This window comes from Pongo pygmaeus, chromosome 13, assembly GCF_028885625.2.
Source record: "Pongo pygmaeus isolate AG05252 chromosome 13, NHGRI_mPonPyg2-v2.0_pri, whole genome shotgun sequence".
Taxonomy (NCBI): Eukaryota; Metazoa; Chordata; class Mammalia; order Primates; family Hominidae; genus Pongo; species Pongo pygmaeus.
Genome location: NC_072386.2, coordinates 97402853 through 97417188, shown reverse-complemented (window position 1 = coordinate 97417188; position 14336 = coordinate 97402853). Strand labels below are relative to the sequence as shown.

The following is a 14336-nucleotide window of genomic DNA, read 5'->3' as shown; positions in this document are numbered from 1 at the left end:
ACCGTTAGGTGTTCCGCCCTTGACATAACTTTTTATTCTCATAACACCCTGCAAAGTCAGTTCTATTTTCTTCAGTTTGTTGATGTGGAAACTGAGAACTGATCAACTAAGCTACTTCCTCAAAGTCACACCTCTAGTTCAGCACAAAGTTGTGACCTGGGAACACAGGTCTTCTGATCTCTGCCAGGGCCCTCCTCTTGCACCCCTGATAAGAACTCTCCAGTCTATATGTGTGTGCTTAGAAGCCTTTCATTCATAATATTTAAAAAATGCAAAAGCTACAGATTTCTAAGGTAACCCTTTATATCTGAATGTCTTTCAAGCACCTTCTACATTTGAGGAAAGGGTCAAATCCCTGCTGAACTTAATCTGAAATCTAGAACTTCCCATTTCAAACTAAGACATTGCCAGTCTACCAAATCTCTTAATGTGAGTTTTTACTGAGATATTAATTTTAGAAAAAAGTTAGTTTTTTCCCCTTTCTAAAAACATGGTTAACATGACCAAGATAAAAATAAAAAAAGACAGACTTTAAAAGGTGGGCAAATGACTGACAGTGTTTTCTGAATGAGGTCATTCATTCTTGAGGCAAATGAAAGACATAAAAGTTAAAAACTGGAATGGTTCCAGGTATAGACTGGGCTCTGCCTTGGTTACAGAAGCTCAGTGCTCAGGGCTTTTTCTATGGGGGCAGTGACAACTGTGGGTCTTTTTGACTTCACACCTCTCAAAATTACCTTGGGTGAAAACTCAAGGCCTGAATCACACTCATTGTGACTCAGCTTCTAGCACTGGCTGCAAAAATATTATGACTTCACCAGTTCAACTACAAGATGGATTGTGTCTCTCATCTCCTCCTACTCAAAAGATGCTTGGTGCTGCAGCAGGACATAAAACCGAAGAGGTTGGGCCGGAGAGTAATGTCACATTGAAGCACATGTGTACTAAGGTGCAACAAGAGCTGAGAATAGCATGCTTTCAAGCCTCCATGGAGGTCAGTGGAAAATTCTGCACAGCTGCAATACAGAGGGTTCACTTCTGCTCAAATTGGCGAGAAACCACACCACTGCAGAGCCCAGATTCAACAAGCAAAAATCCTTCCTGAAAGGCACACCACAACATAGGTGGGTTTCCTTCCCAGAACATGCCGAGTCTACACGAAGCAATGAGATTGGAAGTTCTTCACTCCACCAAAACTTTGTGTGCAAATTGCCACTCTAGAGGACTGAGTCCCTCTTTGCACCAAAGCAAAGAAGTGACAAAGTCTGAGTATTAGAGAAAGCTATGAAGAAAATAACATTATTTTTATATCAATCATCCCAAAACATAGCCATAAATAGACAAACATAAACACAAGCAAAACAGTTCCTGGTATGAGGTTTTGATGTTAGCCAGGCTGCCATTCTCAAGCTAGAAGGAACTGGAAATGGTACCTCTAATTCTATCAGGCAAAGGTATTTGGAGAAGTTGAAAGGAAACATGTAATTTCACTGAATAAAATTAATGGTTGGCAATCTCACTGTAGACTTTATTCTCAAGAAAAATGACACTGATCAGATAAATTAGGGGAGATTACTTCTGTTCCCAAGGCTCCCACTTGCAAGGTTCAGTTAAATTCAGCATTTGTCTATGTATTAGGAAACAGAAACTTTAAGTTAATATGCCAATTAAAGACCCATAGCAGTGATTACATGGTTCCAAAATTACAATCTAAATATTTGGCAAAACTGTGTTTCATCCCTAAAATCTGTGGCCAGTTTTTAAGGCTCACTATGGATGTGCAAGATACATACATATGGGCAAAGTTAAGCATGAAACATTGTGCTTCCAATGGTGATCAACTCAATAGGAATACCCTCGTAAAACTATTTATTCACCTGTTTTTTAGTCTCTCTTCTCATTCAAGTTCAAATTCCTTCAGTGCAGAAACCTTGCCTGACTCTTCATGGCTGTATCTCTACAGCTTAAAACAATGCTAGAGCTGTCTCCTCCAGCTGCCCAAGATGCCAAAAGAAAAAAAGGCCAAGGGGAAGAACATGGCCTTGGCTCCTGCTGTCATGAAAAAGAAGGAGGCCAAGAGGGTGGTGAATCGCCTGTTCAAGAAAAGGCTTAAGAATGTTGACCTCTAGCCCCAAAGGGACCTTAGTCCCTTTGTCAAATATTCCCACTACTTCTGGCTATAGTAGTAAAGGGCTACCCTGTAAGCAGCTCAAAATGACTCCTGTGATTAACCAGTTCACCCATGACTTGGACCCCTAACAGCTACTCAACTGCCTAAGCTGGCTAGAGACAAAGCAAGAGAAGAAGATTGTTGGACTCCATTGAGAAGAAAGCTGCCAGCAAAGGGAAGCCAGCAAAGGGAATGTTCCCACGAAGAGGCCACCTGTCCTTCCAGCAGGAGTTAATACTCTTACCACCTCGGTAGAGAACAAGAAAGCTCAGCCGATGGTGACTGCACATGATGTGGATCCCATGGAGCTGGCTGTCTTCCTGCTTGCCCTGAGTCCTAAGAAGGGAGTCCCCTATTGTATTATCAAGGGGATGGCCAAATTGGGGTATCTAGTCCACAGGGAGATCTGCACTACTCTTGCCTTCACACATGTTAACTTGGAAGACAAAGGCGCTTTGGCTAAGCTGGTAGAAGCCATCAGGACCAATTACAATGACAGATATGATGAGATCCCACATCACTGAGGGGGCAAGGTCCTTGGTCCAAAATCTGTGGCTTGTGTTGCCAAGCTGTAAAAGGCAGAAGCTAAAAAACTTGCCACTAAACTGGGTTAAATGTATACTGTTCAGTTTTCTGCACATAAAAATAATAAAAAATCTCCTTCAAAAAGCCAAAAACAAAATAATGCTGGCATATACTGGGTGTTCAATAAATATTTGTTGCATGAATGAAAACCTACCAAAAGTCCTACCACTGACTTCATCCTTAAAACAGAAGTTCGGGGCTTAATTTTTCCCTAGTTAAACTCATCAAATCATGGTCAATCTCACCAAATGTTGATCTGATCTAAGTTCAAAGTTCCTGAATGAGATGGGTCTACCAATCCTTTGCTTCAACCTTTGCTAAATTAGTATTCAATAAGTGTCTCATCAGTAACCTGATCAGAATTTGTCCTGGCTTCCCATCTGTCTACTGACTAAAGTTCCAACTTCTATATTAGTATCCAGGCGCTTCATACTTTGGCCAGAACATACTTCTCTGGTGTGCTTCCTATTCTCTTCAGGACCCCGGAAATGTCTAATAACATTCTGCAAACATGTCTTGCTTCCACTGACCTCAGTGGTTTATTAAATTGTCTTTTCCCTCGTGTAGTGGGTTGAAGAGTGTCTCCCATAAACTCAAGTCTACCTGGAACCCCAGACTTTATTGGGACATAGGTTCTTTGCAGATGGCAATCAGTTAAGGCCACACTAGATTAGGGTGTGCCCTAAACCCAATGACTAGTGTTCTTATAAGAAGAAAAGAGGACACAAAGAGATACACATAGAGAAAAAGGCCATATGAAGATGGAGACAAAGATGAGAGTGATGCAGCTATAAGCCAAGTAGTGTCAAGGAACGCTGGGAGCCGTCAGAAGCTAGGAAGAGGCTAACAAGGATCCTTCTCTTGTGCCTTCAGAGGAAACACAGCTCTGCCAACACCTTGATTTCAGAGTTCTAGCTTCCAGAACTGTGAGAGAATACATTTCTATTGTTTTAATCTACACAGTTGGTGGTCACTTGTTACAACAGTCCTTGCAAACTAATATGCCCTGCCTTAAGTCTTCTCTGCCTGTTGAAATGTTATCATGGCTCAGTTTGAAAGCCACCCCTCTCTACTACAAACAGAAATAAATCTAGATACCCATCACTCACTGTCTTGTCTATACTACGCACATGCTCATCTCTGAGGAGAGTGGGTACTGGGTCTTATGTTCCCCATTTTGCCCAAAGAACCAAGCATAGTGTGGCACGTAACAAGCAAATAATGAACATCTGCTGAACACATGAGTAAACATCATACTCTCTTTTGCTGTGGCCAACATAGATCCCTGATTAGCTCATATTCAGATTTCCCATGAGCAAAGTAGATTCTCTCCCTACTTACATATATCAATTTATACAGACAAAAAGCAATGGAAACTATTTCTGCCAGCAGTAGCTCTGTCTCTGGGCCAGTTCAGAAGTTGGTTTTCTTGCTTTTCATCTCACATACTTTACTTAACCAAGACCTCAGAAAGATCTTGTGCTGTGGACCTGAGAGACCAAGGATGTCATGGATAGAGCAGCAAGAGGACAGGTGCAGAAGGAGCCACATCTTGTTACGTTGCGATCAGCCCCAACTCAAAATTGCAAGGCAGACATGCAGCTCTGTCTCTCGACTTGTCAAGGTCAGCTTCCTACTGAGCTGCCATTTTGAGTAGAGATGGACACCAAAGCCAGGCCGGGACACAGATGGTATACACGGCTGTCCTGAGGCACTCCGCTGCCTGTGGATCCATGGACTCCCCTGTGACCTCCTCTGATAATTCTGTCTTTGAACCCAGCTGCCACAGCTACTAGAACACTCAACAGGGTGACACTACCTCTCTCAGGGTGAGAGAGTGACGTCTGGTGGGTAAAGGCAAGAGCTGTGGGACAGACAAGCCTGGGTTTAAATCCCAGCTGGATTACTTACTAGACATTTCATCTTCGTCAAGTTGTTAGCCTTTCTGAATCCATTTATTTCCTCATCATGGGGGATAACAGTCATCCACCACATAGGGTTTTGTGAGAATTCTATAGAATGACATACTGTAAAGCACTTAGTACAGTACCTGCTAGGCAAGCAACCGGCAACAGTAACCATTGTTGTTATTATTGTTAATGTTATTATTATTATTATTAATCCTCAAATGCTCATGTTCATTTCAGATGGATGTTTTCTGACCTTGATAAGGACTCTGAAAATGATCCTTACAAGTAAACAGAAGAGACCACAAATAACCAGTGACAGGTAATGTGATGAGACACGGGATCAAAGGACTGCGATTGACTGCTTACCAGTTGGGTGACTTTGAGTGAGTGATTCCAGCTCTCATGCGCCCTGCAAAACTTACTATTGTATTTATGGTGGGCACAATATGCACTACGTCACACACTGTGCCCTTCAGGAAAACCTGCCAGACAAATTCCTCTAGGTTTCAGTATCTAGGATTCCTGAAAATTTCCTGAACAACATTTCAAAAAAGTCTAACAAGCACTTGAAATCTGGTTGCTTCTGCGGTTTTCTTTTCTACCATGGTAGGCAAGGAATCTCAGGGCCAAATCTGCAGCCCACTGTGAACAAGTGCATTGGCACCTCATGGTATCCACTGGGTATCCAAACTCTCAGCTAGCTTTTTCATACTTAGAGGTGAACTTTCCACTAGTTTCTTCTTATTTTGCATTTACCCCAATTTCCTCATTTGTTTTTAAACCTATAGTTCGGCACACACGTCTTTAAGATATCTTAAAACCTTTGTGAAATGAAGTAGATGGCAAATAAGTACATTGAATTATTTAAAAAAGTAGTTTGTCTCAATCTCAAGTTTCACAGGCATACAACGGGAATAGAGTAATAGTATCCTTCACAATGTTGCTGGAAGATGAAGTGACTGTGCGTGTAAGCGGCACTTTGTTGAGGGTAGAACGCTATGGGAGTATTTGTGGTCGTAGTGTTTAATCTCTCTTTGCTTTCCCCCTTTCTTGTGTTCTCAGCTCAGGGAGGGAAAGTCATTGAGCTTGTTAGGCATCAAAGCTCTGTTCCTGCCAGGCAGCAATATGGGAAAAGAAAGGAACCAACCACAGAAAGTGAAGACTCGCCGTGTCTGCTCGGCAGCAGCCCTGCTGATGGCCCCTTACCAAGCTGTGATAGGGCACAGAGCCACCGCAACACATGGGCTGGGGGACCGGAAGCCAGGTGACTGAGGCAGAACACCAGGTGGGACCACTTGGGCCAAGAATTCCTGCCTAAATGTTCCTATGATGCTTCTCCCAGCTTGCAGGTGGACATCCCAGCCAGCAACGATCTCATGTCTCATTAGAGTGCAAGGGGGAGGAGGGAAATCTGTGCGTGTTAAATGTCCAGCCTTCCACTGAGTTTGCATGGACATGGGTGAGTATGTCACAAATGTATTGGCCAAAGGCAATGGCTCAGGGGCAATATGAGGTGTGTTGCCAATGGCCCCCAAATACTCAGCATTTCAGAGTGAGTGACATCTCAGCAGGACAACAGATGACACTCATCGCTTTTGAGGCATATGTGACAAATATTGAAAGGCTTTCTAAGGTCAGAGGCAAAGGAATGAAGATAAGAGGGAAGAGGATAAAAGAAGGGATGGAGAGAAAGAATGAAGTAGATGGAAAGATCAGTAGAAACACCAATCAAGACTGGCAATGAGCACTCCAGTAATCTTTTTCTATCCACCTGTAGCTTGAATCTTTTCAGGACGAAACAGGTTCTACATAACATATTTTTCCTTCCAATGCAGAGGAAGCCTGTTGTTTAACAATGTTTTAATTGGCCAAGGGTAAATGCAACTCGAAGAAAGACTGAAGTGGACTTAAAAGAAGTATCACTGTTTATCAGCAGGAACCAACATTTATGGAACAGTCATTATGCACCCATTATGAAAAACCACTGGACACTTTACCCATTATCTTATAGGTACAATCATCTCTTTTAATGGATGGAGAGGTTAAACACAGTAGGCTCTAAAACCAGAATTTAAATCCAAAGCCCATGGATTTTCTAATTATTATTAGAATATATAATAGAGACTATTATTAGAATGTATAATATACATTATTTTAAAGAATTCTGTCTCCCTCCAACCATTTCAAGGGAAGTTCCATGTTCTGCTTTGGAAATCATTTTGGTCTTCTTGAAAGATTCTCTCACAGCCATAGAGCTCTTCACATTTCACATTTGCTTTCACCCACCCATTTTCTTTCTTGTTCATTCCTTCTACGCAGTCTGTGCAAGGCTGTGGGTGGCAGAATTTTCAGAATGTACAAATCCCCCTGCTGGGAAGCCCTACAGAAGTGTTCACTGCAGAATCCATCACCTTTGCCTCCCTCCAGGTGGAGGAAATACTCTCAGCAGGAAGGTGTTTTTGCCCTGTTGGCTGTCACTGTGGTTATCACTGTGGTTTCTTGCCTGAAGATAAGGTGAGGAACAAGGCACAGGTGCTACTGCCACTCTGAGAGAGAATCCCTAGAAAGCCACCTCTGCTGCCTGCCCCCAGCTGCATCCAAGAAAACCAAGTTAGAAAGGTTACCTCGGTGCAGCACGATGTGGTCAATCATGTTGCGCTTGTATTTGGTGTGATAGAGGCAGAGAGGACAGCGAAGATCTTTGGGGCCCTCCTCAGGAACCGCTGAGTGCCCAGCTTCCACGTGCATAGTAAAAGCAGATCTAGGAGAGAGGTTGGGAAGAGAGGTGATGCGTGTAACCAGGGATCATTGCATTTTCACATTTCCTGCTAGCAAACCCGTTATATATGTCCAAGTGCGGCTCTCCTGCTTGCGGGGCTAAAAAAAAAATCTGTTAATCATGTTTGTTGACCACCCAGAAACTTGGTCACTCAACCGAATCTGAACACTGTCAAATGGTAGTAACTTCTTTCTGGAAACTGTGCCCTGGGCTGGGTTCAGAGCCTAGTCTGAAAAGAAACAAATTCCCCAAACACCTTATTCTTAAAAATTGTCTATTAAGAGTATGAAAACAAAATCCCAAAAAAGGAACTATTTTTCATCATGCTTGGGAGGAGAGAGACTATTTTAAAGCTAGGTTGACTTAGAAACTGCCTGTATAATTCTTCACAGGTAAGGGGGGGGAGGACAAGTTGTCCAGGAAGTCAATCATCATGATTGATGATTAGGTAAACTAAGTGGTGTTGTACCAGCTTAAAGGTGGAATGGTATTGCTGCCTCTTCCTCCATCCTTTTCAAATCTTCAAAATTTGCAAAGCCTTAAATGTCTCATTAAAATCGATAAAGCCAAGACTTTAATGGGCAGGGACCCTTTCTTGTGAACCCGAGTGCTGCTCTCTGGAGAAAGTGTCTGCCTGTCTGTCGGCCCTTGCCCTCTGGGGTCCTCTAGCCTTCTCTCAGCACCAAATCACACATGTATTTATCTGAAAAGTAACTGGAGCAAATTAATAGAGATAGAACACATGTTCCATCAAATCCCAGCTACTACGACGCTGGTGGGAAAGAGACTTCTTCTTCCAGTTCTTCCTTTTCTTTGTACATGAAGCCTAATTTCCACAGCCTCTCGGTGTGAAGCATGTATTGAAGTAGTCTAAGGCTCAGATCCTGATTACAATAGGAACAGAAAATAATAGCTTTTTATCTATGATATCTAATGCCGTATTATTATAATAGCTTTCTATCTATGATATTATTATACTTATTAGTGTTTGCTTTGTGCCAGGCACTATTCTAAGTACTTCAAGATACACTGGTTCATTTATTGCTCACAAGAGCCCTATGATGTAGGTACTATTATTATCTTTATTTTATAGGTAAGAAAATAGGGACACAGAGAGTGTCTTAGTGACTTGTCCAGAATCACCCAGGCAGTCAGGCTCCACACTCTACACCTGTAACCACTAACCTAAACACTATCTCACAGCATGAGATTCAATTGCAGAAGTTTAGATTACATCATAGGAAGCATTCCATTCTTAATAATTGAGTCCATCAATTCTGTCATCCACAGGGGCAAGGGTGACTATGGATTCTCTTTTTCTAGACTGGAACAATCTCTCTAAGATTGCTCAAGTGTAGTGTTGGAAGTGCCAGGGTCTTGATTCTCTATGTGTCTTTCAATACTACGATCCTAAGAATTAAAGAATTTTCTATCAGGGGAGCAGGGAAGACACTACTGCCGGATGTTTTCTCTTGACTTTGTCTTTGCTTCCAAGAACATACTTTTTTTTCCAAAGCTAAAAAAAGGAGAGGAGACAGTTCTCTGAAGGGAAACACCACTCCAAGCATGGGAGGAAATCATTTGCTTCAATCTTACACTACTTGAGAGCCCATTTGCTCCAATTTTAAAACTCATTTGTTCTCATATAGCTCTTCATCCATTCCCAAATCCCAAAGCAGTCTTCTGAAACTACCCTCCTTCCATGAAGCCTGGACCCAACCCCTACATCATAACATGGGCAGGGCCTCCCATAAGCTCCAAGTAGGAAAGCATAAGGGAAGCCTGCAGTGAGGGGTGGAGCAGGGGCGGCCACCTTGTTTTCCACAGCTGTTCATTACATCACTTACTTAAAGCCTGTGTAAAAGGAGCAGTCTTTGCACTTGAAAAGCTTCTTCCCACCATGCTTGTCCCGGTAATGGCGCCTGATGCTCTGGATGTAGCCGGAGGAGAATTCACAGAATTCGCAGTGAAGCACGGCTTCGGTTTTCTGCTCAGTGCCAGCAGCAGCCCCAGAAAGAGGCACAGGGCTAACACGGCTGTTGTTCCTTGCCAGGGCAGCTGACTGATAGTGGTTCAACTGCTGCTGAACATCTGGGGGCTCTGAATATGATGAGTCTGTGAAGAGATGGGAAAAATGACACGGGGCACAGAGAACACAGTAGAGGATCGATGCTTGAAAACCCCTGACATCAGGTTTCTTTTTCCCCTCCAGCTTTACTAAGGTATAACTGACAAACAGAAATTGTTTATACTTAAGGTGTACAAGATGATGATTTGATATGTGTATCTATTGTGAAATGATGACCACAATCAATTTAATGAACGTATCCATCACCTCACATTTACCATTCGTAATGTGCAGGGAACACACGTAAGACCCCAGCAAATTTCAAGTACACCACACAGTATTATAAATTATAGTCATTATGCTGCACACTGGATCCCCAGAACTTATTAATTTTATAACTGAATGTTTGCATCTTTTGACCAATGTTAGTTTTGAGAGTTCTTTTTTTTTTTTTTAAGGGATGATTATGATTCCATCTTTTATCTTCATTTACATTCTACAACACAGATTTGGGGAATGTATGTTGGGAGGAACTATCACCTCTTTTAATCTGACTTTGAGGGCTCATGGCATTTAAAAATAAGATGTTGAGGTTAAAGGTTTCAAAGCATAGGAAGAAAGTAAACCTTTTTTTTTTTTTTTTTTTTTTTTTTTAAAGGAAATCGCAGCATGGCAACAGGTTGCCATAGAATACCCTTCCCTGTAGGTGAGAAAATAAACCTGCATAATGTACACAGGCGTCTACACGAGAAAGGAAAGGACATGATGCAACATCTTCTCCTTTGCAGCCCAGATTTATTCAAGCCAACCAAATTAAAAAAAAAAAATCAGTCTTTAACAGAAATGCTCAAGCACAAGGCACTCACACAAGTATAAAAATGTTTTATGCCTTCACACTCAAGTGATTTAAATTTTAAAATATAAAAATCCAATAGCGTTCTCCTGGAATGGATGTTTAAAGCTTAGTCAGCATTAAGATGGAGATTTATTCATAAATCCCATTAAAATGAAATTCCAAACAAGTTTCCCTGAAAGGTATTTTAAAGTTTGCGATTCTGAGGAAAATGTCGGAAATGACAGGCACAAATCTTAACCCCGAGAAGCTTCAATGGCATGTGGTGGAGAAATCTGATCTAGGAGGGAGGAGGGGAAATCTCAGCGTTTCTTCTTTGAATTAAAAAAAAGAGAGAGAGAAAAAAGTAAAAATAAATAAATAAAGGCGTTGGGGGAGAGGAAAAGTAAAAGGTCTTGAACCTTTTCCCAACATGCTGCTTTCAATGTGGAGGTTAGAAATTCAAAAACATTGTCCTATATAACCTACAGCTGCCTATGAATGACACAAATGAAGTCCATGAATACCACACAGATGAATTTCAGTGTAACTTTCCTTGAAAAGAAAACAAAGGGCTCTTTTCTTAAGCCTTTCAAAAAGCAGGGGGGAAAGGGGATAGAAACTGTACAAGCCTCCTCCTGATTTGATGGACACTTAATTTTCCAAAGCATAATTCCCTAAGGCAGGACATGGAGGAATTCTCTAAAACCTGTATTTGATGAAATCAGCACCATCCATCCCGTCAGCCTCTTCGAACAGGAAAACAAAAGCAGAGCAGCCTCCCTGATTGCTGGGCCACCGCCTGTCTGCAAAACACTCAAATATCTTCCCCTTCTTGTTCTCCTCCCCGCCTCCTCAATTCATATTCCTCAAGATTGAGAAAAACCCCTTTGGAAATTGTAAACAAACCTGCCACACACACAAAAAATAAAACAAAAGGAAACCTGAACAATGTCTCCAAGCCTCCATAGGTTCATTACCAGGTGTAAATGGAAGACAAAGGAAGAAAGGAATGACAACTGAATTCATTTTACCCAGTTCTTTTATCTCCTTTTTCTTTATTCCTCTACCCTAGCTGATGAACCCACTCTGGATCACAATAATGCAATTGTCAACTTCTCATTCTTCTCATTCAATAGCAGGTTTGTTTACCATTTCATGGATTGTTTGAGATGTTTTCTATTTAAGCCCTCAAGTCTAGTTTCTGCTTGAAACACACGCACAATGAAGCACAAAACACACTCCACCTCTCTTGTTATCATAGGCTTGAGCTGTAAGTTGAGCACTGCCAGCCAGGATCCCCAGATAGCTTCTGTCCTCTTGGTAATGTTAGTCCTAGTTTGCACTCTTAGCTCTGCAGAATAGAAATTCTATAACCAACAAGGCCAAAGCCAGGTCCTGCTGGCCTATGGTCTGTCTACCATCCACAAATCCACCCAGAGACCAAAACAAATCTCCCAAGTGATGGTCTAGGTCTTAAAGGAGTCACAGTCCCCCTCCGTAACAAGACACATCCCTGGATCTCCCAGATTAGTACGGATGCTGGTAGTCATCTCAGATACCAGGTACCTGACATCTTCAGTCCCTTTCTAGCAAAACTATAAAGAAATTAACGGCTCCTAGCCAGATGATAAGCCAGATGAATGCACTCCCAGACCTTCCATCCACCACCAACTCAACACATGCACTGATCTGTCAGGCAGACCCCCTCCAAGGACCCCAATCTCTTTTAGTTAACACATTTTTATCTTGTCTCTAGGGCCTACTGCATATTATTTCATCCATCTCAAAAAACAAATTCTATATTTTAACTCTGGTATTTATACAGTATGGAAAACCTGAAGAAATAAAAATGCAAGAAGTCACGGGAAAAGCATTCCAAGAAACAGAGGCTCATTGCTCTTCTCAAATGGCAGTGCAAAAGGAACAGCTAATGCGTCCATGTCATAAATTTTTTTTTTCCTCCTGGTTAAAATCAGATGGACAGGTTTATTGACAAAAATAAGCAAATCCCATCATTTAGGATACATTTTTAATAATGCCCAGGTTACAACTTTTTGGATTTTCTTAGGGCTTTACTTTCCTTTCTGCTGCCAACATTCTCAATTTCGCTCTCGCTCACGTGGAATTTGTGAATAATGTAGGATTTTAGCACTTTGGGCACTAACGTGATAAAGACATGAGTGTGTATCATTCCACCGATCTTTAAAAAGCCCACTTGCTAAGCTACATAAAATTCCTGTTTGTTCATGAAGCATGGCCTGAAGAGCAGGAAGGAGGTCGTTCTGTGCCCAGGTTAGAAAGGCAAACAGATTGTTAGCTGCGAAGGGCATGTCACATAAGTTAAAAATCATCATTAAGACTATTTTCTTTCATTTTGAGCTTAAGGAAAGAAAGGTTAAAAATATCCCTGTGTTGGGAGAGTCAGACTTCTGGTCATGGGGAAATACAACAGCTGAATCACATGGATGTGAATTCAGTGGGAAGTTCTGCACCCAACTGCGGCTCACACAAGTTACATCTTTCACACCTGTATGGCCAGTGGTATCCACAATAGAACCAATAGCAAAGACTAAGGTGGTCCACCTTTAAAAGCAGGTCATGGCTTAGCATCACCATACATTCCCAACCAACCAACCAACCAACCCTGACACAAACAGTCTGAGAAAAGAGTTTTATTCTCTGACTTGTGACTTTAATTATATGCAAAGTTTTAGAAATGAAATTATAATGTATAATTGTAGTTATAAAATAAATTTAATTAAGTTATATGGAGTTCTCCAGTTTGTAAGCTATCATATGAAATGAATTAAAATCAGGATCAAATTAGAATTTTAGCAATGATGGTCACAGTGCCTATAAGATTTAGAATTTATTCAGAAGCCAGCAATTAATTCTCAGAACTATGGTGTGTGGTCTAATTGGGTTTACATCTCAATTTTACCAGTGAGGTAGCTGAAGCTGAGGATGACAGGTCACATAGACACGAAGAAGCAGAGGTAGGATTTGAACAAAGACCTGTCTGATTATAAAGTCTGAGTCCTGTGTCTTAGGCATCTGTTCTCAAAGGTGACCTCTAGGGTTCTGTGATACAAATCAGAGGAGCCAAAAAGAACATGAACGTTGCTTCAGCAATAAACACATAGTAGAGAGGAAAGAGAAAAAGTGATAGAAAGGTTGAAATAGTTAAGAAAATAACATTAGAACAGATGCAAATGATAACAGAATAGATAGAAAATAACATTAAAATGAATAGGGAAGAAAACACTAACATTTTGAAGCATTATGAAAAAAAATAAAGTAAGACTCAAGGAAAAGAGAAAGAATATCCGAAATTTCAAAATGCTTATATAAACAAAATAAGGGACCACACAGGAGACATTTCTAGAAGCATGTTGTGAAGATAAGCCCTGCAAATACCCAGAACTGGAAACCTATCTGTCTAAATGTCATGCTTTAGTTAGATGCTTGATAAATTGTCCTCAAATAATAGCGCTCTAACATTCCTCAAGTGGGGTTTGGCTGGGAAAAGAAAGATACACAAATGCAAATGAGAGATGGGTGCTTTTTCGTGGCTCTTGAACAGCTCAGGATTTCAAACCAGGTAAGGGCTGAATTCTAAATGGGATGTCCTAACCCTCTCATTTTTCATGTTCCTGGAGAAATTGGAAATTTTTTTTGCTAATTCCAGCTCTCCAGAATAACAGTTTGAGTTGTTTTGTTTTTTTCCTTTTTTTCTCCAAAACTTAGCATAGAGACAATCACAAGAAATTTGACTTTATAAAGGCAAATGACAAATAAATGGACTGTAAGCCCAAGAGAATGAGACTTTCTTGAGTATTCACAGTTCCGATTCCACAACATTTAGTTAACATTGTGCTAGTGCCAGGTCATGTGCTGGCTCTGGGGATCCAAAGTCAAAGAAGACATGAGAGATGCCTTCTAGAAACTCGTATTTATTAGGGGAGACAGCTGAGCAGTTGACTTATGAA

At 41.2% G+C, this 14336-nt stretch overlaps 1 protein-coding gene across 13 annotated transcripts in view; it reads right to left on the bottom strand.

The window, feature by feature from the left end:
• Nucleotides 1–14336, bottom strand: part of ZNF462 (zinc finger protein 462) — a 160166-nt gene that overhangs the window by 32230 nt on the left and 113600 nt on the right. For all 13 annotated transcript variants that reach the window (XM_063649791.1, XM_063649790.1, XM_063649785.1 and 10 more), the window contains 2 exons: nt 9292–9559; nt 7290–7426 (listed from right to left, as the gene is read on the bottom strand). In XM_063649791.1, the coding sequence (XP_063505861.1) occupies nt 7290–7426; nt 9292–9559 (405 nt within the window). The remainder of the gene's footprint in view (nt 1–7289; nt 7427–9291; nt 9560–14336) is intronic.